Below are 27,122 nucleotides of genomic sequence, written 5' to 3'. Positions count from 1 at the left end.
TTCAATAAGAAACCTCATCAGGGAGTGACCAAAAAAAAAACAACAAACTTTAGTAAAGCAAAATTTGATCAGCTCAGAACTACTATCGGTAACATTAATTGGGACAACATCCTCAACAATATCAGCACAGAGGACAAATGGGAAAAGATTAAAAACATCCTAATCACCTCATGTGAGCAGTTCATACCCTAAAAAAAAAAAAAAAAAAAAAAAAAAAAAAGAACCTCCCACGCCCTCCTGCACACAGGCGGAAATTCCGCGGCGGGATTCCCCGCAGAATTGACGCCCGTACACGCATGCACCAGATTGCATTACAACACGCAATCCTATGCAGACGGCCGCGATTTGTCTGTGCGAAATCCCGCGCAGAAAACAAATCGCAGCATGCTCTATTTCTGTATGGCGCTCGCAGAGCCCCGCACAGACATGTCACACCCCGGCCGCCGGCTCCGGCCTGCGCCGGCAGCCCGCACAGGAAAAATTCGGGGCCGTGGGAACAGGTGAGCGACGCGCTGCTCTCTGCAGGGGCTCGGGTTGGGTCCCGCTGCAAGAATTCCCGCAGCGGAATCCGACCCGGCTGTCCGGAGGTGGCCTTAAGTAGAAGGAAGACAAGACTGTAAGTGAGGGGGGGCAATAAACGAAAAAAAGAAAACGTTTAAACTACTAAAACAAGAAAGCAGCGAAGCAGCGCTAAAATCATACAGGGAAAAAACCAAAATATGCAAAGGAAAGCTCAAGAGATTGCTAAGGAGGAGGCAGAAAGACTGATCGCCAAAGACAGCAAAAACAACCCTAAACTATATTAAAGGGGTTGTCCCGCGGCAGCAAGTGGGTCTATACACTTCTGTATGGCCATATTAATGCACTTTGTAATGTACATTGTGCATTAATTATGAGCCATACAGAAGTTATAAAAAGTTTTATACTTACCTGCTCCGTTGCTGGCGTCCTCGTTCCCATGGAGCTGACTAATTTTCGCCCTCCGATGGCCAAATTAGCCGCGCTTGCGCAGTCCGGGTCTTCTGCTCTCTTCAATGGAGCCGCTCGTGCAGAATGCCGACTCCGTGTAGCTCCGCCCCGTCACGTGCCGATTCCAGCCAATCAGGAGGCTGGAATCGGCAATGGACCGCACAGAAGAGCTGCGGTCCACGGAGGGAGCAGACCCCGGCGGCCATCTTCAGCAGGTAAGTATGAAGACGCCGGACCGCCGGGATTCAGGTAAGCGCTGAGCGGTTTGTTTTTTTAACCCCTGCATCGGGGTTGTCTCGCGCCGAACGGGGGGGGGGGGGGGGGTTTAAAAAAAAAAAAACCCGTTTCGGCGCAGGACAACCCCTTTAACAGCAAACAGATTTGCACTGAGAGCACTGGCCCTTTAACGAATAATGCAGGAGAAATCATAGAAGACAAATGGGGAAGATGGCAAATCTATTAAATGGTTTCTTTTCAAGTGTATTGATGAACGAAAATCGATAAATCGCCAGGCCCAGATGAAATACACCCAAGGGTTCTAAATGACGTGATAGCTAGACCACTATTTTTTTTTTATATATATGGACACTATCAAGACCGGGGTTGTACCACTGGATTGGCGCATTGCCAATGTGGTTCCAGTTTAAAAACAGGGTTCCAAAAAAGAGCCTGGTAAGTACAGGCTGGTAAGTCTCACTTCAGTAACGGGGAAAATATTTGAGGGGTTTCTGAGAGGCCATTCTAGAATACCTCAAGGAGAACAATGGCAGAACTCCTCATCAGCACGGGTTCATGAGGGGTTGATCATGTCAGACCAATCAGATCAGCTTCTACAATGAAGTAAGTTCTAGGCTGGACCTGGGAGAGTCTATTGATCTCATATATCTGGATTTCTCTACATTTGATACCGTGCCGCATAATAGGTTGATATATAAAATGAGGCAGCTCGGATTGGGTGAAAACGTGTGTATCTGGGTAAGGAACTGGCTCAAAGGAAGCAGAGGGTGGTAATAAATGGTTCGTACTCTGATTGGGCCACAGTCGCTAGTGGGGTGCCACAGGGTTCAGTATTATGGCCCATTCTGTTCAATATATTTATCAATGACCTGATAGAGGGGCTGCACAGCAAAATATCAATATTTGCAGATGATAAAAAATTATATAGGAAAATTAAAGGGGTTGTCCCGAGGCAGCAAGTGGGTCTGTACACTTCTGCATGGCCATAATAATGCACTTTGTAATGTACATTGTGCATTAATTATGAGCCATGCAGAAGTTATAAAAAGTTTTATACTTACCTGTTCCGTTGCTGGCGTCCTCGTCTCCATGGTGCCGACTAATTTTCGCCCTCCGATGGCCAAATTAGCCGCGCTTGCGCAGTCCGGGTCTTCTGCAGTCTTCTATGGGGCTCCGTGTAGCTCCGTGTAGCTCCGCCCCGTCACGTGCCGATTCCAGCCAATCAGGAGGCTGGAATCGGCAGTGGACCGCACAGAAGAGCTGCGGTCCACGGAGGAAGAGGCCATCTTCAGCGGTGAGTAGAGAAGTCACCGGAGCGCGGGGATTCAGGTAAGCGCTCCGGTGAGCTTTCTTTACCTCCCTGCATCGGGGTTGTCTCGCGCCGAACGGGGGGGGGGGTTGAAAAAAAAAAAAACCCGTTTCGGCGCGGGACAACCCCTTTAATACAACGGAGGACAATGTACGGCTACAAACGGACCTCAATAAGCTGGGGACTTGGACAAAAAAAAATGGCAAATGAAGTTCAATGTTGATAAATGTAAGACTATGCACATGGGCAGGAGATACGGATGTCACAAATATACCCTAAATGGGGTACCGCTAGGGAAAAGTGATATGAAAAAAGACCTGGGGGTACTAGTGGATTGTAGACTAAACTGGAGTAACCAATGCCAGTCAGTTGCTGCAAAGACTAAAAAAGTTTTGGGGTGCATTAAAAGAGGTAAAGGGGCGAAGGACGAGAACATTATCCTCCCACTATATAAGGCACTTATCAGGCCCCACATGGAATACTGCGCACAGTTCTGGACACCGGTGCTCAGGAAAGATGTTACAGTGCTTGAGGGGGTTCAAAGAAGGGCAACTAAACTAATACATGGAATAAAGCGACTGGAATAGTCAGAGAGGCATCAAAATTAAGGACACTTCACCCTGGAAAAAAGACGGCTAAGGGCTGGTCAAATAACCATGTATAAATACATGAGGGGACACTACAAGGATCTCTCCCATGATCTGTTTATACTCAGGACAGCGACGGTAACGAGAGGGCATCCGCTACGTTTAGAGGAAAGCAGGTTTCATGACCAACACAGAAGGGGGTTCTTTACTGTAAGAGCAGCGAGACTGTGGAACTCTCTGCCTGAGGACGTGGTGATGGCAAAATCCATAAAGGAGTTTAAGAGGGGCTAGACGTCTTTCTCGAGGGGAAGGATATTACAGGATATAGACATTAGGTAACCAGCGGGGTTGTAGTTCCGGGTCTTACAGTCAGGTAGGAACTATCAAAGGTTGATCCAGGGATTAGTCTGATTGCCATTATGGAGTCGGGAAGGAATTTTCCTCCAAATGGGCTAATTGGCTTCTGCCTCTTGGGGTTTCAGCCTTCCTCTGTATTAACTAGGTGGTTGAAATAGGCTGAACTGGCTGGACATTGTCTTCATTTAGCGTAACATAGTATGTGATTCGGGGCATTGATTGTGGAATGAATAAACAGGAGAGACATTTATTGGACAAACATTAACCCCTTAGTGACCAAGCCTGTTTGTGCCTTAATGACAAAGCCAAATTTTGGTAATCTGATAGTCACTTTAACATGGAATAACTCCGTAAAGGTTTTGCATTTTGAAAAATTGTCAATTTTTAACTGTAATATTTCAAATATGTGCAAACATTCTGTACACATTTTTGATGAGATATATACAGTCAAAGCTCTACTTTCGTTGTCGTCTTCTTTCACTAGTTTCTAGTTTCGCCAATTTTTCCAGGCAGAATTTTGCCTCTACTTTCGCCGACCCATGTGACCACGCTGCAGATGTCACAGCCATTCACGGATTGCTCCAATCACAGCCATTCACGGATGAATGGCTGTGGCTGGAGCATCCAGCGCTGGCTGTCATTTGCTGAGCGGGCTGTCATTTAGCTAATCAGAGCAATCTCTTGCTGGAGGCAATCCCCGTCACCAGCAAGATGCTTTGCCAGCTTGACAAGTGCCCAGCAGCCTCCCCAGAGGTCTGGAGAGTGGCCCCCGGGACATCGACGGCACCTGCAAGGTGAGTATTGATTTTTCTTTCCCTCGGGTAGCCAAAAACGCGGTACCAAGTTGTGCCGCATTTTCTCCAGCGCTGAATCCACTGCCCATTCATTTTAGTGGGCGACGCAGGGCTGAAAACGGTCAAAGATAGAACATGCATAGCTTTCAAAATACAGCGTTGGAAACCCTGCGCTTTGACGCTTGTGTGAACAGCTCCACTGAAATGAATGGGAATGCTGTTCAGCAATTAGCACTGAAAAAGCTGCGCTAAACGCTGTAAAAAAATGTGGCTTGATGTGTTTTTTAGAATGTCTAGAACGAATTAATTGGATTTACATTGATTCCTATGGAAATAATTGCCTCGAGTTTCATTGGTTTCAAGTTTAGCCGATTGCTTTCGGACTGATTACCAATAGAACTAGTTTGACTGTATTTCCATGTGTTTACTTTATTCTGGAAGCACATTGGAAAAACTCTAGGTTTTTTAACCATTTAGCAGATGTACAAATTTAATATTAACGAACATTTTGTTTTCCTACACCAAGCCAAGATTGCAAAGGTGTCAGAATGATAGATACCCCCACAAATGACCCCATTTTAAAAATACACATCTTAATGTACTCACTGAGGGGGTCAGGAGTATTTTGACCCCACCGTTTCTTTTAAGGAGTTAATGCAATTTAGTGGAGAAAAATAAAATTTCATATTTTTGCAAATATGTCATTTTAAAAACAGGATTTTTTTTTATAGTGCACATGAAAATGGGGATTTGCACCCCAAAATGGATACCCCTGCTTGTCCTGTTTTCATAAACATATCCATTGTGGCCCTAATCTTCTGTCTGTATGCACAACGGGGCCCAAACTGAAAGAAGCAGCCGGTGGCTTTCAGAACATAGATTTTGCATGAAGGTGATTTAGGCCCCATTGCCCACTTGTAGAGCCGATGAGCGGCCAAAACGATGGAGAACCCCAACAAATGACCCCCATCTTGAAAACTAGACCCCGGAACGAATTCATTTAGGGGTGTACTGCGCATTTTGACACCACAGGTTTTGAATTAATGTAAGCAAAGCAGAAGAAAAAAAATACGATTTTCGTTTTTTGGCAATTGTATCATTTTTGTACAGCACACATATAAATGAAGACTTGCACGCCAAAATGGATACCTGTTTGTCCCGAGTTCAGAGACATACCCATTGTGGCCCTAATCTTATGTCTGTATGCACAACGCATCCCAAACTGAAGGGAGCGTTAAACTTTAACTTAACTTTTATGTGATCACCATTGTCCATTGGATAACAGCGATCACATGACTGTTTGGTAGCCAGGAGTAGGGAGATTTTAAATTACCCCGGCAATATGCGGCTTCTTCACATGTGTCCGCTATTTGGGCGATAGGTGCGTGCGCAGAAGCCAAAGTAAGGTCTGCGGATAAATCCGGGGGTCTTAGGCATGTAATTTCATCTCCCCTCATGGATATGGAACAAACTTTTTTTTTTAAGCTTTAGATAATCGCTGTTATCCTTTGGATAATGGCGATCATGTGACCGGGAACCGCATATAGCGGCTCCTGGTGACAGCATCCTGCTCTCGGCTACTCACCCCTGGGTGATTTTAAATCTTCCGGGCCCTTCTGCACGTGACCTCTGGTGCGCATGTGTAGATTCCGGCATCAGGTCCTGGAAGAACGCTGCAAGACATCACGGAGGATGTGGGCGAGTACTCTATGCTCCCCTCATGGATCCGATCAGTTTAGCTAAGTGGGCTGTAATCCTCAGGGCCGTAAAAACACGCTCGCCCTCAGGATTAAAGCTGCGGGGCCGGCACACATGACAGCTCCCTGCTTTTGGAGGTATCCGACAACCTGGAGCTATCATGGGGGGGCTGCAGGGAGCGACCCCCAGTTACGCAATCGCCGCTATCCAATGGATAACAATGATCGCATTAAAGTAAATAAAAATCTGCACCAAAGGTGTTGACTCACACGGGCGCATTGGGTGACGCAAACCCTGCGCCTGCAGTGTGCCGCAAACAGAACCCATTTACTTTAATGGCTTCTGTCACATGTGGTTTTTCCCTATTTTGAGTATAGGGAAAAAGATGCAACATGCTCTATTTTTCTGCGGAATTGCGCACGGAAGGCGACTCGCGGGCTTAAATGAAAGCACCTGGGCCTACTAAGCCAGCTGACCCGCCTACTAAAAGATGCCGCTGCTGGGACCGCACTGATGCGAGGCTTCTCAGCAGCACAATAAAGTACTATGATCTGGGGACAAGAGTTGGCGACTGTGCGCCCTGCACAGCGCAGATCTGCCTCATGCGGCCGCTCTTTGACCGTTTCTGCTGCGGACATTCCACAGTACTTCCGTCCCATGTAAACATACCGTAATCCAGACGCACACCGGAGCAGCGCAACATATAAGAACAAATACATGTTTACTGTCGCCAAACTATTTTTTTTAAACTTCTCTAGAAAGGTGCAGTGACGGGTGCGAGTGTCACCATGACAATACGGACGGAACTCGTGTGCGTTTATAACACATTGGTTTACGAAGAGAAGGAAAAAAATTACGTCGCACTCGCAAGCAATGCGATCGCCATGAGAGCAAGTTTTACTATTGAAAGCACTTGCAGTATTTTCACGTACGTGAAAATCACAAGTATATAGATGCCATACGGTTTTGTTTGAAAAACGCGTTGTGCTCACATCCAGAACCGTCGTTTTACAAGTGTGATATCGCTCTGAGTTCCTCATACTACTATTGCGCTCGCCCGTGTGAATGCACCCTATGGCCAGGCTCACACAGCCTGCAGCGGATTCCAGCTGTCAGACCGGCCGTGACCCTGCGTACGACCGTGTACTCACGCAGGCGGTCATGTGCAGCACACCTTTTTGTTTATATTTCCAGCGCCATTCCTTAGCAGATACCCGCAGCTTATACGTAATATATCTGCATGCGGGCTTACTGTTATACCTGTGTCCATAGAGAACAATGGGCTTTGTGTCGCGGATGTAAACAGTAAAATAGAACATGCTGCGCTCTCTTTTCCGCGAATGGATTACGCAATTCCAACCGGCTAATGTGTGATCCAATGCAGTTGATCAAACGGTGTATCATCGCGGATCAAACGCTTGCAGAATCTGCAATTCAAATCTAATCGTGTAAGAGCGGCCTAGGCTGGTAAGCAATAGACGTCCTGAAGACGTGGCGAGGCGCCTTCTGAGATGAGCGAAGCCACAGCCCACAAAAGGCTCCTTCTAGACGAGCCAATTACTGTCTGAGCCAGTGCTGGCGCCGTTCGCGCGCCGGTTTACACAGCAGGTACGTCGCTGGCTCGTTCTAACGAGAACCGCTCAGTCTCTCCCATTCGCTGGGAGAACGAAGGAACGATCCGTGGTTACACCGACTGATTAGCGGGCGAGCCAACCATGGTTTTTATGCCTTCATAAAATTGACGACGAATGAACGGCCAACGATTATTGTGCGCCGTCGCCTCGCGTTCACACGGAACAATTGGCCTTCACTTTTGCTCGGTAATCGATCCGTCTAAAAGCCCCCCCAACGTGTCACATGACTGACAGCCGCTCACCTTCCACCTCACGCAGCGTGTCCGAGATGGCCTGGTCCATGCTCATGTGGTACCTCTGCATCTTGTTTTGTACTGCCGTGTTAAAGGCGTCGCGCGTCATCCTCCGGCCGGCCATACTGCCAGGTCTGCAGAAGAAGAGTGATTATTAATGCAGGTTCCATCACAGAAGACCGAAACAAGGAACTACATACAGGGCTGGGGGCGGCCTGCCGCGCCGCGCCCGCCTCACACATACGGGGCCGGGGGCGGCCCGCCGCGCCCGCCTCACACATACGGGGCCGGCCCGCCGAGCCCGCCTCACACATACGGGGCCGGCCCGCCGAGCCCGCCTCACACATACGGGGCCGGCCCGCCGAGCCCGCCTCACACATACGGGGCCGGCCCGCCGAGCCCGCCTCACACATACGGGGGCGGCCCGCCGAGCCCGCCTCACACATACGGGGGCGGCCCGCCGAGCCCGCCTCACACATACGGGGGCGGCCCGCCGAGCCCGCCTCACACATACGGGGGCGGCCCGCCGAGCCCGCCTCACACATACGTGGGGCCGGGGGCGGCCCGCCTCACACATACGTGGGGCCGGGGGCGGCCCGCCTCACACATACGTGGGGCCGGGGGCGGCCCGCCTCACACATACGTGGGGCCGGGGGCGGCCCGCCTCACACATACGTGGGGCCGGGGGCGGCCCGCCGAGCCCGCCTCACACATACGGGGGCGGCCCGCCGAGCCCGCCTCACACATACGTGGGGCCGGGGGCGGCCCGCCTCACACATACGGGGCCGGGGGCGGCCCGCCGAGCCCGCCTAACACATACGGGGCCGGTCCGCCGCGCCGAGCCCGCCTCACACATACGAAGCCGGGGGCGGTCCGCCGCGCCGAGCCCGCGTCACACATACGGGGCCGGAGGCGGCCCACCGCGCGGAGCCCGTGTCACGCATATGAGGCCAGAGGCGGCCCGCTGAGCCCACGTCACACATACGGGGCATATGCTTCGCAGAGCCTGCCTTATACATATGGGGCTGGAGACAGCCGGCTCAGCGGAGCATACGTCACACATGCGTGGCTGGAGACGGCCCGCCACACACACGTACAGTCGCAGCACAATACCCCTTCTATCAAGGCATAGCCGCCGGCAAGCCCTCAGCCAGCCTTACCTTCTAGCTCCTCTCTCCAATTCGCTGCGTAAAGCCTTTTCCGCCCCAGCCTGCGCACGTACTACGTCTCCCGACGTGATGACGTAACACGCTCTTCGGTAGGAGACATATTTGTTAAGGGAAAGGTATTTAAAACAGGAAAAATATATATATTTTCAAAAATACCCTACGAATCCGGAGGAGTGACTGTCTGCCATAGAGGAAACTGGATTATACGTGCTAGAACGGCCCGGGCGATGACGTCACTTCCGGCCTGCGATTGAGCTGCGGTGTGGGAGCTCTTCTGTGGTAACCGTATAGGTAAAGCGCTGCGGCCGCGCCGGGAGATACATGGAGGGTGTGAGGTAGCCGGAGGGCAGGCGGCCCCCTGCAATGACATGGAATGGGAAGCCGTACGGTCAGTCAGCGGCGGCCGTAGAAGCCTTGTTACCAGGCAGGTCTACGCCGGTAGATAAAAGGGGCTCCAACCGTTCGGGACCTTTCACAGCGGATGGAAAAAAGCACAATTGTGGAGTTACTTTTTCTGACGGCGTCCACCATGTGGGGTGAATAATGCGCTTCGCCAGGCTCACACTTTCTGCGCGCATAATACACATTGACCTGCATTGTAACATTCACGCTTGCGTATATTTATTGCGTATATAAAAAGAAGGCAGCGTGTTCTATGTACCATGTATTACACAGGTACAACCCTCTTATTGTCCGCGGGTGCGTTCGGAACACAGTAGAGACGCAATCACATTGTATATGTATGGCGTTTTGGGTGCATGTTGCTAGAAAGCATGTGAGGTTAAAGAAGCGGGCGCAGGGCAGCGTTGGTAAAATCCGCAGTTCATGCGCAGGTATACACGTGCCAAAACATAACAATGCGCAGTTCTCTACGCCGATAAATCGGGCTCACACGACTGGGTGAGATTCGGCACCCGGTGACCCTACGTACGGCACTCCCCTGTATTGCGGATGACCGCAGAAGCTAGTAGGCGGTCATGCGCAGTACACTTTTTTTTGTTTGTATTTCCCATGCCGTCGCTTAGCGATGCCATGGATACCCGCAGCCTATAGAGTTTAAAAGCATATGGGCTGCCAGTCTGACACATCCGGTCATCTAAGATTTGGTCAAAGATTAAAAAAAGACCATTAAACTATAAAGGAGCATTTTGGGACCTGAATGAGTTTGCAGTACCATTCATGGCCACTGCACAATGTACGGAGCCCTGCTACCTCTCTAACAGCTGACTGGAGCTGCCGGCCATCAGACCCCGCTGATCTGATACTGAAGATGTATCCTAAATTTAGGTCATCAGTAAAAAAAAAAAAAAAATTTAAGTTAGCTAATTGTGCTTTACATAACAACAGAACTGCCATCTTAAGGCCCATTTAGACACGATTATCGCTCATAAGATGTCTTTTGAGTGATAATCGTTGTCACTTACATTGCAAGATGATCGCTCAAACGTTGAGCGATAACTTTGTGCTCCGGAGGATGCAGAGAACAAGCGGGGGGCTGTTTATTCTCTGCAATCCAGCTGTTCCTCGCTCCCTGTGGAGGAAGCAGAAGAGAAGCGCGGTGTTTCCTCCCTTGTCTTCTGCATACACCTGTTCTCCACTCCGAGCGCCCTGCTGTTATACAGTCGAGCGCTCGGAGCGGAGGATGTTGAAGACAAGCGGGGTGGCTCCACTTGTCTTCTGCATCCTGCTGTTCTCTGCACGGAGCGCCCGGCTGTTATACCCCGTGCGGGTTATGAAGAACGCAGCTGGACTGCTGTGTTCTTCATACCCAGCCTGTCATCAGGGAGCGGGATACAGCTGAAACAATAGTATCAGCTGTATCACGCCGTGAATGCCTGATAAGGCTCATCGTTCAGCACGCTAAAAGACAACAATGAGCAACGGCTTAACGAAAACTGCACCATGTCAGCGCAGTAACACAACGATTATCACTCAAAAGAGGCTTTGATCGATTATTGTTGTCTAAATGGGCCTTTACTGTGCTGCCCTGATTGTGGATTTTTTGGGCCAAATCTTTGTATTTTTGGAAAAATACAGGAAAAACAATATAGGACTAGTTGAGTCTACTGTATTTTATACTGGGCAAAAACAAACCCTTCTTCTTCATAGAAAGTTCCACCTTTTTATGTTCTATGATGGTGACATCATTGCAGGTTGTTCACCAGCCCTTCGCTGCTGAGCTCTGTCAACTCAGGCAATGGTTACATGTTGGTGATGTCATAACTGGTCCTTTACCACCACTTGTTCTCTTCACTTCTGAGCATTTCCGCTCCCCTGTAACTAGTAAGGGTAGAATACTAGGCTGCTTAGTATTATACGGTAGACCCTTGAGTAGCATTGCTCTTAAGTAACACTGTTTTCCACTTAAGTTGATGTGTCAGGGCAGTGGCGGTCCCTCAAATAAAGTTGCATTCCTCAGATAAGGGCGCCAACCGCTCCATGACCCCGGGCGCTGCTCAGTGAGCCAGCACGCAGCTGCTGCCGGTCACTTCCTGCTCCTCCTGCATCAGCACGCGCCTACTTCTCCCCCTCCCCTCTCCACAGTGGCGGCTGAACGTTGCTGTGTCTGCCTGCCTTCTGACACAGTACAGCAGCTGAATATCCAAAGTGCCGGCTGAATGCTGCCTGCCTCCTGAATCCCCACTGTACGGCAAAATGTTACTACTGTACAGATGAGTACAGTACAGTAAAGAAACGTTTGCAAATAAATACTGCAGTTCTATGTCAAAGGACAGATAACACAGTGATACGTACTGCTATAATGTCCATGCAAGTCCTATGTCAAAGCACAGATAACACAGTGATACGTACTGCTATAATGATGTCCCTGCAATGTTAATTTATTTACAGTTGTGTTTTATATGCATTCAGTATTGGTATTGTTTTTGGTATTAAAGATTAGAGTTACTCTCTATTAAATGGGGTTTGGTGTGGTTTTTTTGGAACGTCTAGAACCAATTAATTGGATTTGCATTAATTCCTATGGAAATAATGTCCTAAACTAACATTGATTTCTACTAAAGTCCATTGCTTCTGGGCGGATTAATGACGTTAGTTGAGGTTCAACTGTACTTACTTGCACATAGATAAAGCATGTATAAGGAGCCAGTCACACAGATACCTGCAGGCTATTAATGATGCCCATACTATTAGACCAGGTGAGATATATACTGCACCTTTTTAAGTGAACTAAATAAAGTTCTGACACCCCGGGCTCCACTAACCTTTTAAAAGCCTGAAGTTTCCAGTTGGTTTCTTTCCGAGCAGAGGGAATTATGGCTGACACTTCAGCAACAATGCTCCAGGGTTCCTAGCCTCCGTGATGGAGTTTGACTGGAGAGCTCACATTCAACGCTGGGTTGGAAGCCCAGAAACTCATATGCGTAATACACAATATCTAACAGTTTCATATAGTTATCAGAACATGATCTGTCAGAGCAATGCAAGAAACTAAGGAACTGATCAAGTTATGCCTGAATTGATTAGTGCAGGTTCCATCTGGAGCTTTTGTCATAGGTTTCAGTTAAGATCCAGGACAAAACATTGCAAATTATGAGAGTTGTGGTGATTAGATGAACTGTCTTGCCACTGAGGCCCTAAAAGTGGTTTCCCCTTGGCCTATAAAAGGCTCTCGGAGGCTCCTTGTGTGTACTGACCTCTTCTTCCGCTTGTGTAGAGCTTGTTGACCACTAGACGCCTCTATGATGCAAAGAAGAGATTTCACCCAGTTACCAGAGTCTGAGAGGGGCGCATTATTGGGATGTGAGAAGCTGGATGCTCCTATCGACAAATCGCCGGCCATTCTGACCAGACTGTTAGATGTTGGGACCAATGGATGTATGAGGACACACAAGGCGACCGGGCTCAGGACGCCCCCAACTGATCACCAGTAGAGTACATTGATCGTCCGACAAGCACGAGCATCTCCATCTGTTTCGATATCTGCCATCCAGAGACAGGTGGCACCGTAGTTACAGGCCCTTGTATCTGTCAGAGCCATTTCCTAGGGCTTGTTTAAAGGCCAATACCCCTTGCGATATCACTGCTACCCCACATCCCCACCTGTCACATCTTCACCACCAGTTCTGGGGCTTTAACCCCTTCCCGCTCCAGGGCGTAAGTTTACGTCCGGGCACCGGGGTACTTCCCGCAACAAGGCGTAAACTTACGTCCTGGGGATCTCGCGCTATCCGGCAGCGGGAGTGCATCAGAGATGCGCCCCCCCCCCCCCTGTTAACCCCTTCTCTGCCGTGATCTATGTAGATCACAGCATGGGAAGGGTTCACAGAGGGATCAGTTTATTCTGTATGTTCTTTGTCTTGTGCTTTAGCTTATATGCATTTGTCAATTTCCTTCCAGTCTGTATCATTCCTGTCTCTGTGGTAAGTCAGTCCTGTTCTATGTACATAGTTCCTGTGTTCTGTCAGGAATAATTAGCACCGAGGTTCATGTGTGGGGCCGTCCTTAATAGGACAATCACCCTGCTTGCAGGCATGGGTCTTTCTGATCAGCTAAGGGCAAGTTTCCAAGCTGAGATTGGCTTGCAGCGGTACATCTGACCACTGGGGTCAGCTGCCAGCCACACCAGGTCTGGTCCAAAAGCCAGGCTGGTTGGTGAGCACAGTGGGTCCACTTTCACTTTCTGTTATACTGGCTACGAGTAAAAAAAAAAAAGCTAAATTCTCCATAACATCTCAGTGTGATGGGCCCTACCTTATACAGATAGATGATGACAGTCCCTTTAAGAATATGTTGGATAATGTCACTAACTTTGCTCATTATATCATCGCCCTTGTGATGTCATTATTTTCATTGAGCCCTATATGCGACAACCACCACTGGACATCATGAATGGGCAATCCTGCTCCTGAATACAGCAACCAGCAACTGACAGCTGCAAGTCCCAGTGTTCAATTTATGGGGTTAGTGATCTATGAGATATCACTGTCTGCCCTGCACCCACTTGTAACCAAAACATATTTGGGGCCTTAAACCCACCAATAATCAGGTCTGTTTAGGCCTTAATGACTAAGGCCTCCCTCACACAGGCGTTTGCAAAAACGTAGCGTTTTTCAATGCTGCATTTACTGTGCTTTCAGCAGCGTTGGCATACATTTTGGCTGTGTTTTCAGCACAGTTGAAAAACGCAGTCAAGGAAGCTGAAAACTCATTGAATAGCTATGATTGGTTCATCGAGCGCTGGCTACGATTGGCTGAGTGCAGCGATCAAGAGCTAATAGGAGAAATCTCTTGCTGGAGGCGGGGTTTTCAACCCTATTACCAGCAAAAGATGGTCTCTCGGAAGTTGACAACTTAACTGAAGCCTGCAAGAAAGCCAGAGAGCAGCAGCAGGGACCCGGATGGTGCCTGCTAGGGGAGTATTCCTTTTTTTTTTTTAGGTAGTGCAGCTAAGGCCTTTAGCGCTGTCAAAAACGTGGCAGCAAGTTGGGCTACATTTTTAGCAGTACTGAAAACTTTAGCCATTGATTTCAGTTGGCGACGCACAGCGTTTTAAGAACACTGAAACGCCCAAAAATAGAACATGCACTGCTCGAAAATTGCGGCACTGAAAAGCGTCCGGCTGCGCCTGTGTGAGTGGTCCCTTTGAAAACAATGTGAGCGTTGTACCATTGTCAGTGCAATCCAAGAGCCTTAAAGGGGTTGTCTCGCGAAATCAAGTGAGGTTATACACTTCTGTATGGCCATATTAATGCACTTTGTAATGTACATCGTGCATTAAATATGAGCCATACAGAAGTTATTCACTTACCTGCTCCGTTGCTAGCGTCCCCGTCGCCATGGTTCCGTCTAATTTCGGTGTCTTCTTGCTTTTTTAGACGCGCTTGCGCAGATGGATCTTCTCCCTTCGGCTCAGCTCGGAAGCATCGGCGTTTTGGCTCCGCCCCCTTGTACGCGTCATCGCGTAGCTCCGCCCCATGACGTGTGCCGGTTCCAGCCTCCTGATTGGCTGGAATCGGCACGTGACGGGGGCGGAGCTACGCGATGCGTACAAGGGGGCACAGGTCTGCTCTACTACCAGGTTGTGGGTGCTGAGGCTGGCACAGGACTGCTCTATTACCAGGCTGTAGGTCCTGGGACTGGCACAGGTCTGCTCTACTACCAGGTTGTGGGTGCTGAGGCTAGCACAGGTCTGCTCTGCTACCAGGTTGTAGATGCTGGCACAGGACTGCTGTACCACTAGGTACCAGGCGGTTGGTGCTGTATTGGTCACTGTGTTTCTGACATATACCCCTCCGCCTCAGTACTGGACATCCAAGCCCTCAGCTGTACGTGGCAGCCCTTATGATCTGGGCACTATGTGTGGTTATGCAGCAGGTTACAGGCAGGTAACGCTGCTGCCCATCCCAGACTATGATGGCAATGAGCTCAGGACGGTCACTCTGCCCCTAACACTCATTTTACAGCTTCGGAGAACTGCAGCACCAGCAGGAAGCGGCGCAACACGCAGGATGAACCCTTTCACTGCTGAATGAAAATGAATGACTCCATTCACTGACAGTAGGCAGCGCAGCGGCTGCTGATGTCACAGGTTGCCACACCGAAAACCCACAGTAGTTTACAGCTCTGAACACAAATCATCGTCAAACAACCAGTCATCGCGTAGCTCCGCCCCATGACATGTGCCGGTTCCAGCCTCCTGATTGGCTGGAATCGGCACGTGACGGGGGCGGAGCTACGCGATGACGCGTACAAGGGGGCGGAGCCAAAACGCCAATGCTTCCGAGCTGAGCCGAAGGGAGAAGATCCATCTGCGCAAGCGCGTCTAAAAAAGCAAGAAGACACCAAAATTAGACGGAACCATGGCGACGGGGACGCTAGCAACGGAGCAGGTAAGTGAATAACTTCTGTATGGCTCATATTTAATGCACGATGTATATTACAAAGTGCATTAATATGGCCATACAGAAGTGTATAACCCCACTTGATTTCGCGAGCCAACCCCTTTAACTATTATTATTCCATTAGCATAGCTCACTCACTTTTGGTGCACACAGCCAGGTATCAGTCAATCACTCCGACCCACAGCATGCAACTTGGTTAGAGACCGGTGTCATTCAGCCATTTCAACACCAGTTATAGGTCACATAACCACAATGGCTCCGACACTCCTATACCTCTCGGCTGTGTTGGACTGAAGTACCTAAAGGCCCACCAGTCATTAATTTTGGAGGCCCTCTGAAGAGCTACATGCGACTATTACCCGATTTCTGTTCCACAAATTCTAGTCCATCACATTCTCCATACATTAGAATGGAAAAGTTGCAGCATTTGCACCTGGTCACATCTCCACTTAAGTATAGGGAAAATTGCAGTGGGTTGTTGTCGGTGGGTTCCAATTCACCCAATAAGTGAGTATCCCAGCGGTGGCATCTTTGGCATATTCTACAAAGGGCAAGATCACACTTGAGAGCTACAATACCACAGAAGTGCACCAAGATGCATTTTTTGGCAAAATGGCACCATTTTCAAATGGAGTTGAATGGTTTTACGGGTAAATAGAGGTTTTACTTACAGAACTGTTTGCATTAACATCAATTTGCGGTAACGGTGTGTCAGTGTGCTAGCTAGCTGCGCCAATACCTAGAGCAAGGTGATGTGTCCCAATAAACAAAATGAATGCACCTGTCATGGGGCCCTTGTAGCATAGCCCATAAAAAAGTTCCATTCAGCTATACCACTTTACGCCGGAAACCAGCGTAATACGTGTTCAAGTGAGCCTGGCAGGGGTAGGCTGGCACGGGGGAAAGTGTTATAGGCTGCTTGCAAAACTCACAGTAACTTCCTGATGGATACACCTACATTAGGAGTCAGGACCTGACGTCCGGTCTGACACTGCATGTGAGTAAGACCGGACTCCCTTATGTGAGTGTGTCTGTAAGCTCTGAAGTTTGGCCCTATTATTAGTGCAGCCACTATGGGAGACCCAATTATTATTATTGAAGCAACTATGGAGAAACCCTATTGCTACTGGGGCCGCTATAGGGGATACTGTTACTACTGGAGCAATTAAGGGGGTCACTATTGCCATTGGGGACCTGTTAGTAATTGTGGCCACATTGGGCATTTTATTACTAACTGGCACCACAGAGGTCCTATTACTTAGTGTGACCAGTATTTGAATTGCACGCATATAATTCAAATACATTGATTTTCGCTGTTACACTCACACTAGTGTTTTTTTCATTGGGTAGAACACGCGAGGTTAAAAAGAACGCAGCATGTTCTAGCCTACTTTGCACGTGATATAGCCCTATCGTTCTCTATGGGTGTATACTAAACACTGTACATATGCAATTCTACTGTATATGTACAGCATTTATGTACGTCGCTAAGCAACAGAGCAAGAACTGTAAAAATTTTTTTACAAATCAGGAAGCGATACTGTCTTACACAGTTAGAAATCTGTGTCAAGACAAGACCGAAAACAGAACCCACGATTCCATCAAGCGGTTCAAAATAGGTGTCTTACGCAGTAATACACCGACACATGGCGGTAAAATGTTGTGTTGTGCACACAGCGTTTTACCATAGGCTTGTGTTACCCGGCCCTAGAGAAACACTTGCACTTAGAGATGAGCAAGCACTCATTAAGGACAAATACTCGAGCGAGTATCGTCCTTTTCGAGTATCTGCCTGCTCGTCCGCAAAGATTCGGTTGCCGGCGGGAAGGGGGGGGGGGGAAATCTCTCCCCTTCCTTGCTCACTCCCGTAACCCACCGCTCACCCCCGCCGGGACCTGAATCTTTGCGGACGAGCAGGCAGATACTCGAAAGAGACGATACTCGCTCCTTAACGAGTATGCTCGCTCATCTCTACTTGCAATGAATGAGGGAGCAATGAAATCAAAGGTGTATCAAAACATTTTACAGTAGAATGTAAGGGCAGCTGCCCATGATCTTGAGCTGGAGACATACTGAAGAAGCAACAAGACACTGACGCACAAGAAAATCGGCGCTATAATGTTTGAAATAGATTTGTGTTTTGGAATGTCCAAATCAGAGTTCTTAACGATATGGAGATACAGTACTGTGGTGAGACCAGAAGAGGGCTGTGCACACAGGGCATCAGAGAAATAGTGAGGAACTGAAACATGTGTAGGGACAAAGGGTCCAAAATACCTCCTCGCCGTGCAAATCTAATTTGCAACTACAGGAAACATTTGGTGGAGGTGATTGTTCTAAAGAGGAATCTACAGATTAAAATTCAAGAGCTGAAAACCAAGTGCGCAGAATCATTTGTGCATGAACAGTCATAAGCTGTTCATGTACACGTAATCACTTAGGCCAGTAATTGGCTGCATGATGCTGTGATGATGAATAACCGCTGGCATGCACCAGATAAAGAAATCCACATCTCCTAAGCAGTTTCTGTGCGTGTGGTGGCCATTCCAGGTTGAAAGATTGGTGATCCGCAGACAAGTGTACCCCACCTTGTTACATATGCTGGAGGATGCGCTGGCACAACCTGGAGTGGCGCACAAAGAGCAAAAGCGTGCAAAGTGGATGTCTTCTGTGAGCAGAGCTGCTGCAGGCAGTGGTTAGAAAGCCGGTAGGCTGAAGATGCGGTCGCCTTAGGAGTGCCGAAGATCTGCTGGATGCAGTTTAAGGGACTAGGAGGCCGAATGTACGGTTGCTGCTGGAACAACATTTAAAGGGCCAGAAGGCCCAAAAAATTTGGTTGCTGTGGGAGCAACAAAAAGGACCAGACTTAGGACATCTGCAAGGCAAGTTAGTGAACTTGTTGCATTTGTTTATTTTGGACTGTGGTTGAGGTGGTAGTTATTGCTGGAAACAACTAAAAAGAACCATGCTGGGGGTGTTTACAAGTGGACTTTTGCATGTATGGATGTCCAGTGGCAAAGTGGCCAGTAAAGCCCCACTGGTCTGTGTTGGAATCCTTAAAGTCAAAGATACCTGAAAGGTCTAGTAGAATGTTTCATGTGCAGGAAAGCACAGTAGAAGCTGCACAGAGTAAAGGGACATTTGATGAGGATTTGTCCAAGGACTCTATTGCAGATGATGATGGGTGGAAATTGTTGCATAACCGAATGGTTTTCCTTGCAGGAGGGTGCCGGGAAGACTGCAGTATGTACACTGGGTGAAAAGAAGTTCAAAAACTTTATTGTGGATAATGTGTTGCAGAAAAGTTTCATTAACCCTGAAATATGTGTGGGGGATTGTGGGATGTTTTCTGTGTATGATGTGCATAGAACGGTTTCCCACATAAAGTCGCCACGTGAACAGGTTGCTATAGGGAGTGCAGCAAATGCCCATGGGGGAGCTAGTACAGTTATGCCTTTAGAGAGAGAGGACAGGTAGTACTAAAGGTGCAAAGAAGAATAAAAAGGAGGCAGATGAGGCACAGTTAGGCTGCCTGTCCACAGGCGTATAGTCATTGAGTTCCTCGCAGTGATAATCCTGCCGTGTAGAACGCAGTGACAGCTTTGAATAGCGTTGCTATAGAAAGTGCCAGCCCCGTCCATGAGCGGAGAATCATAGCGATTCTCCGCACGTAAGCAGCAATTCGCAGCATGCTGCGAATTACCACAATACTCCGCGGTCAGCCTTTCAAAGAAGCCCAAGAAGCTCGTCATAAGCAAGTGCTGACCTGGCCATAGACAAGCCGGGATAAAGAAATTGAATTATATCCAGGTATCGTAGTGATCGTACTGACCCATAGAATAAAGTTATCATGTTGCTTTCGTTGCCGTTTTTGTGCGCTGTAGAAACAAGCACTGAAAGGTGTTGAAATGTCGTTTTTTCATTTTACTCCACTTAAAATTTTTTAAAAGTTTTTCAGTACATTATATGGTACTTTAAATAGCACCATTGAAAAATACAACTTGTCCCGCAAAAAACAAGCCCTCATACAGGGATGTCGATGGATAAATAAAGGAGTTACAATTTTTTTTGAAGGGGGGACAAAAAAAATAAAATTGAAAAAGAAAAAGGGGCCGCATCATTAAGGGGTTAAGGAGTGGTAAGAAAAAGGTTTAGTGGTAGCCCAGCACTTCATGCATGAGAGCGAAAAGATGTCTTAATCCATCTGAGCTCAAGATCAAATATAAGATACCAGAGCCACAATTCCTACAGATCACACAGGCACTCCAGTTTTACCAGACAAGGCTAAAAGATCTCAGAAAGGTGGGTAAAACGGATTTTGATTTCATTGTCGCACAACCAGTAGGAGGATTCTCATTGTCCATACCATAAAAGATGAAAGACAAAACTCTAAAAATTGAAAAGCTCAAAATCTTTGCCAGATGGGAAAAATAACACCAGACACAGATATGGGAGAAAAGATCTTGAAGGGTTGGTTCAAAATCCGAGCCTGCTTGATAAGAGAGACATGGAGGGAAACCTTTTTCAAAATTATTCATCATGTTATATACGAATTCGACATAACACCACCTCCTTCATGGCCAGAGCGCATCACACAAAGCCCAAAATGTGGACCACCAGCCACAGATTAACTTCATGGCATATGGAGTTGCGCTCAGGTGCAGGATTTCTGGAAGAAACTTATAAAATACATACAGGAGCAGTGGAAAATTGTAATACTCCAGGAGATATAAACTATAAATCTTCCACAATGATGAGGGCTAGATAGAGCTTCTCCCCTAAAATTCCCTCAATTCATTCACATAGTTGTAGTAGCAAACAAAACTTCTGCTCAAACATTGGCCTCCATGAGCGGAGAATCATAGCAATCTCCGCTCGTGAGCAGCAATTCGCAGCATGCTGCGAATTACCACAATACTTCGCGGTCAGCCTATCTTCAAAGAAGCCCAAGAAGCTCGTCATAAGCAAGTACTGACCTGGCCATAGACAAGCCGGGATAAAGAAATTGAATTATATGAAGCCCAGATCCAGGACCTTAAGCAGACTAGCTATGGCAGAACTGTCCCAAAGATTAGAGCAAGCTGGACAAGTAAAAGAAACCTTGGAAGAGGTCAAACAGACTGTGGAAAAGGAATGTACTGAGCTGACCCATAAAGTGAAGGTGCTATTAAAGGATAAGCAGGAGTCTGAATGTAAGAGAAAGGTAGTCGAGATGCAGAAGTAAAGATCACTGAAGGTGACAGAGTGCAAACAGAGCTGTCAGAGAAGCTGAACAGACTGCAGTTGGAGCTGGAAGCTCAGAGTGAGGAGTCTCAGGCTGGTGCAAGAAGAAACATAGCAGAGGCTTGGTCTCTGTGCACACCTGAAGATAATGTGAGATGAGAGGGATGTCTTCGGCCGCCTGCACACGAGCGTTCCGGATTCCGCTAGCGGATTTTCACACGCGTATGGTACCTAAATGTGCTTGCGGATAGGTGCGGATGCACATGAAAGAGCCGGGGCCGCCAGGTGCGGGTGAGTACGCGCTCGTCTCTGCAGGCTCTCGAGTCGGGTCCCGCGGCGAGAATTCTCGCTGCCGGATCCGACCCGCTCGTCTGCAGGCGGCCTTTGTGGGCATGGTTGATCCATGTAACTTTTTTCAGGCGCTTCTCCAGCGTGACTTTATTTCAGTCACTGCAAAAAAATTCACAAGAGGAATTCATTACTACAGATTTTGCATTCTTACATCCTGCATTGGCAAGAAATACTACCTATCTCCCTCTACAAATTTGCCTGTGAAGCTCTGTGCTGTGTATTGGGACGCCTCCTACCATGCCTACTTCCTGTAGTCATAGCAACCAGTGACTCCATCTGCAGCTGCACTGCGGATGTACTGCGTGAAAAAACGCACCCATTCACTTGTATTGGAGGCTTCACGCGCAGAATCCGACCCAAATTAGAACAGGTCGCAGATTTTTTCACGCGCGTGAAAAAACGCGATACAAATCCGTCCGTCTGGGGACAACTGCAGATCCTCATAGGAGTATATTGGCTGCGGTCTGGGGCAGATAATGTGCCTAAAATAACGCGCTGGAAATTCCGTTCGTGTGCAGGCACCCTTCCTCAAGCAGTTAGAGGAAGATGCACAAACTAAGAGAGACCTGTCAAAGCAGGTTGCAACACATTGGGCTGAGGTGTCAGATCTGGAGAAGAGTGCCGTGTGCTTGGAAGCTGTTGAAGAGCAGAAAAGAGTAATACAAGGGGAATTAGAAGCTACAAGGCAGCAGTATGAAGATAAAACGGAGCAAAAGATGAAGGCTGAACAGACATCATTACAGGTGCTAAACCAGCAGAGCCGGACAGCAGCCGTGTGGAACCCTAGTGACTGATCACATGAAATCCTTCATTTAGTGCACAGGGATGAAGAACATGTGATAATGTCACAGTCATGTGATCAGGGGTGGAGCTAAGAGTAGAGAGAGCTCATTGAATTGGACCTGAGCAAGCAGAATCCAGAAGAGCTCCCAAGGGAAAGCAACACGCGCAGCACCCACGCCAAGTCATTTTCAAACTCCCTGACCTCAACAACATTTCAGTGCTTCAAGCTTTTCAGGCCAGAAACCAAGAACTTCTAATATTTGAAGACTTTTCAGCAGAAGTTGCCAAAAAATGTAGAGTGTTTGGCACCGTATGCACGGCCCTTTACAAAGAGAGCCAGAGTTCAACTCCAATACCCGGCACAACTAAAGGTGACAAACGCAGATGGAACCTTGAAGATATTCAACATGCCAGAATCAGCGGAAATCTTCTCCAGAACATTTACAGCGACAGTCATCTTCAAGAGAAGAAACAGAGCACAGCGCAGCCCTGGCCGTCAAGTGAACCCTCCTAGAGCGACAGATCATCATCAGCCATGATCCCGACACCAGACTAAAACCCCAGCACATGGCAGAGCCATATCTTACAAAGGAGCTCCCCGTGTAAAAAAAAAAAGCAGTTTTAACACACAACAGTGACCCTTATAGAGGCACAAGTGTGACATTACAAGCTTAAACGTGTTTTTAAAGAGTTTTTATACGTTATGATAGATTTTGCTCTATCTATATTTGTAAGGTTTTCATTCATTTAGAGACACTTATAGAAATTTGATATAACTAAGATACGGAACAACACGGCCCCGGTAAGACGGCGACTATAACCTAAATCTACAATTTCCTTTTCTCTCTTTCGCTCCTAATCTTCTCTCCCTCACCCTGCGACAACCTAGTCTAGACCTTTCACTGCTTTTGAAAACAAAAGGTTACTAGTTGTCTGAATATAGCTAGTAAAATGCATGTAATATCATGGAATATAAAGGGGCTTAGGTCACCACATAGGAGAGTAAGGGCATGTTATATAAAGAAATATTAACCAGATATAGCATTGTTACAAGAAACACATCCGGAAGAGGCATTTAATCACAAGAAAAAGCTCTGGGCAGTGGAAGTGCGGGGATCCTCATCCATAAATGGAAAGGCGGGAGTACTGACTTTGATAAACAAATCACAGATCTATATTCCAACAGGCTCATTGAATCCAACCTAGCCTCTCCTTGGAGTCTCATAGCACGCTTACACACTCGTTTCTCACGTCTGCCACCAGAAATTAAATACTCTTTTATTACTAAGAGAAATGATAGTGACATGGAAAGAAGCAAGGAAACTTTTCAGACTTTCCTTACCTGCTGTACAAACATATGTAACCAAAAGCCACCCAGTATTCCCCAGAGGTCATGATGACAGTCTTTAACCCCTTCCTGCTCCATGACGTATAGGTACGTCATGGAGCAGCGGGATATGTATGAAAATAGGTTGCGGGCATCAGCTGTTTAATACAGCTGACACCCGCGGGCAATAGCCGCTATCGACCGATCACGGCTATTAACCATGTAAATGCCACTGTCAACTCTGACAGCGGCAATTAAATTCCCCCGAACGTCCTGCACAGCCCCCCGAGGTGAGATCGGGGGAGCCGTGCAGGTGTCATGGCAGCCAGGGGCCTTTAGAAAGGCCCCAGGGCTGCTTTAGCAGATCGCCTATCAAGCCATCCCCGTGGGATGGCTTGATATACTGCATTCTGAGAGGCAGTCTGACGTTATGCTATAGCATGACGTCATACTGCAGAAGCGATCAAAGCATCGATGGTTGTAGTCCCCCAGGGGGACTTTAAAGTAAAGTAAAAAAATAAATAGTTTTTTTTTAATTGTTTAAAAAAAAAAAAAGGTAGAAAAGTTTAAATCACCCCCCTTTTGCCATATCTATTATTAAAAAATGTAAATCATAATAAAAATATGTATTTGGTATCGCCGCGTCCGTAAAAGTCCGATCTATCAAAGTAGTGCATTATTTTTCCCGTACGGTGAACGTCGTCCGAAAAAAAAAAATAAAGAATGCCAGAAATGCACTTTTTTAGTTACCGGCTCCCAGAAAAAACGCAATGAAAAGCGATCAAAAATCGTATGCATTCCAAATTGGTACTATCAAACTACAGGACATCATGCAAAAAATGAGCCCTTGCCCAACTACGTCGACAGAAAAATAAAAAAGTTATCGCGTGCACAAAATGACCGCAGAAAATATTTGAAAAAAATTAAATATCTGAAAAAAAAAGAGTTGTAAGAAAAAACCTATACAAGTTTGGTATCGTAGTGATCATACTGACACATAGAATGAAGTTATCATGTCGCTTTCGTTGCCGTTTTTGTGCACCGTAGAAACAAGACACACTGAAAGATTGCGAAATGTCGTTTTTGCATTTTACTCCACTTAAAAATTTTTTAAAGGTTTTTCAGTACATTATATGGTACTTTAAATAGCACCATTGAAAAATACAACTCGTCACGCAAAAAACAAGCCCTCAAACAGTGACATCGATGAATAAATAAAGGAGTTACAATTTTTTTTTAAAGGGGGGGGGGGAACGAAAATTGAAAAAGAAAAAGGGGCCGGGTCATTAAGGGTAACCCCTTAATGACCCGGCCCCTTTTTCTTTTTCAATTTTCGTGGTAAGAAAAAGTTTTAGTGGTAGCCCAGCACTTCATGCATGGGAGCGAACAGATGTCTTAACCCATCTGAGCTCAAGATCAAATATAACAGATCACGCAGGCACTCCAGTTTTGCCAGACAAGGCTAAGAGATCTCAGAAAGGTGGGTAAAACGGATTTTGATTCCATTGTCACACAACCAGTAGGAAGATTCTCATTATCCATACCATAAAAGATAAAAGACAAAACTCTAAAAATTGAAAAGCTCAAAATCTTTGCCAGATGGGAAAAATAACACCAGACATATGGGAGAAAAGATCTTGAAAGGTTGGTTCAAAATCCGAGCCTGCTTGATAAGAGAGACATGGAGGGAAACCTTTTTCAAAATTATTCATCATGCTATATATGAATTCGACATAGTAGCATCTCCTTCATGGCCAGAGCGCATCACACAAAGCCCAAAATGTGGACCACCAGCCACAGATTAACTTCATGGCATATGGAGTTGCGCTCAGGTGCAGGATTTCTGAAAGAAACTTATAAAATACATACAGGAACAGTGGAAAATTCTAATACTGCAGGAGATATAAACTATAAATCTTCCACAATGATGAGGGCTAGATAGAGCTTCTCCCCTAAAATTCCCTCAATTCATTCACATAGTTCTAGTAGCAAAAAAAACTTCTGCTCAAACATTGTCCTCTGCAAACAATACCAGGAACAGCAGAGCTGGTAGCCCAACTTAAACCCCTATTAAATATGGAACGAGTGGAGACTGAAAGACACAAAGTGAAAAAACCTTTTTTTTTTATTTATTTTAATGGCACATTTTTCATCAATCACATTACACTGACCAAGAAACTCTTTGAGAAGATTAAAGCCTCATGTCCACAGGGAAAATCAGGCCTGTCACGGATTCTATATATAGAATCCGTAGCGGGTCCCTCCTGCCCCGCAGACATGATGCCTAAAAATAATAAACTCACCTGCTCCGGGCGATGCGTGTCTCCCCTTCTTCGCAGCCAGATCTTATTTCTTGGGCCCGGCGGATGCGTCCTGAGCAGGTGAGTTTTAATTCTGGTATGGGTCTCCCGCGGATCCGGACGGGTCCATAGGCTTCAATAGAGGCCTGCGGGAGCCGTCCCCGCGGGAGACCCGCACTAAAATGGAGCATGTCCATTTTTCTTCCCGCACGCGGATCCGCACCTGACGGAAAAAATGACACCCGCAGGTATTTAAAGGGGTTGTCTCGCGAAAGCAAGTGGGGTTAAGCACTTCTGTATGGCCATATTAATGCACTTTGTAATATACATCGTGCATTAAATATGAGCCATACAGAAGTTATTCACTTACCTTCCCAGCGCTGGCGTCCCCGTCTCCATGGCTCAATCTAACTTCAGCGTCTAATCGCCCGATTAGATGCGCTTGCGCAGAAGGGTCTTCTGCCTTCGGCTCGGTCTGGCACGAGCGGCGTTCTGGCTCCGCCCCCTTCTACGCATCATCGCGTGGCTCCGCCCCGTCATTTGTGCCGATTCCAGCCAATCAGGAGGCTGGAATCGGCACACGTGGCGGGGCAGAGCCACGCGATGATGCGTAGAAGGGGGCGGAGCCAGAACGCCGCTCGTGCCAGACCGAGCCGAAGGCAGAAGACCCTTCTGCGCAAGCGCATCTAATCGGGCGATTAGACGCTGAAGTTAGATTGAGCCATGGAGACGGGGACGCCAGCGCTGGGAAGGTAAGTGAATAACTTCTGTATGGCTCATATTTAATGCACGATGTATATTACAAAGTGCATTAATATGGCCATACAGAAGTGCTTAACCCCACTTGCTTTCGCGAGACAACCCCTTTAACTACCTGCGGGTGTCTAATGCATCCCTATGGGGCGCGGATCCGCGTGCGGGAGAACCGCTGCGGATTTAAAGCCTGTGGACATGAGGCCTAAAAAGCAACACGGGGGAAGAAAACGGTAGATTGAAATTAAATAGGAGACGTAAGATGGGGATGGAAAAAGCACTAACCATGTTCCCTCTTTGTTACCCTCTCTATAATTCTTCACTTTCTTTTATTTTGGAACTCCTACTACTATGATCCTTTTACCCTACCCTGAAATGAATAGATCAGTATGACCAAAATAGAAGGGTTGAAAGTGATAGCTGAACCATAATAAAGAAACTGTATTGGATGCCAGTATGTTTAGCTCCTTACTAAACCTGAAAATGCAAATCTTAAGACAATTATTATTGCATTGCTTTTAAGATGTGCCATATC

General features: G+C 47.3%; 1 protein-coding gene across 1 annotated transcript in view; it reads right to left on the bottom strand.

Moving 5' to 3' along the window:
- The window catches only part of LOC136628553 (SURP and G-patch domain-containing protein 2-like), a 31,637-nt gene extending 22,562 nt beyond the window's left edge, over positions 1–9,075 (bottom strand). Inside the window, exons 1-2 of the mRNA XM_066604544.1 lie at positions 8,979–9,075; positions 7,828–7,952 (exon numbers count right to left, since the gene is read on the bottom strand). Of these exons, the coding sequence (XP_066460641.1) occupies positions 7,828–7,942 (115 nt within the window). The 5' untranslated portion in view covers positions 7,943–7,952; positions 8,979–9,075. The remainder of the gene's footprint in view (positions 1–7,827; positions 7,953–8,978) is intronic.
- Between the last annotated feature and the right edge of the window lie 18,047 nt (positions 9,076–27,122).

This window comes from Eleutherodactylus coqui, chromosome 5 (genome assembly GCF_035609145.1).
Source record: "Eleutherodactylus coqui strain aEleCoq1 chromosome 5, aEleCoq1.hap1, whole genome shotgun sequence".
Classification (NCBI taxonomy): domain Eukaryota; kingdom Metazoa; phylum Chordata; class Amphibia; order Anura; family Eleutherodactylidae; genus Eleutherodactylus; species Eleutherodactylus coqui.
The sequence above is the reverse complement of the archived record's forward strand: the minus strand, read 5'-3'. Positions and strand labels throughout refer to the sequence as shown.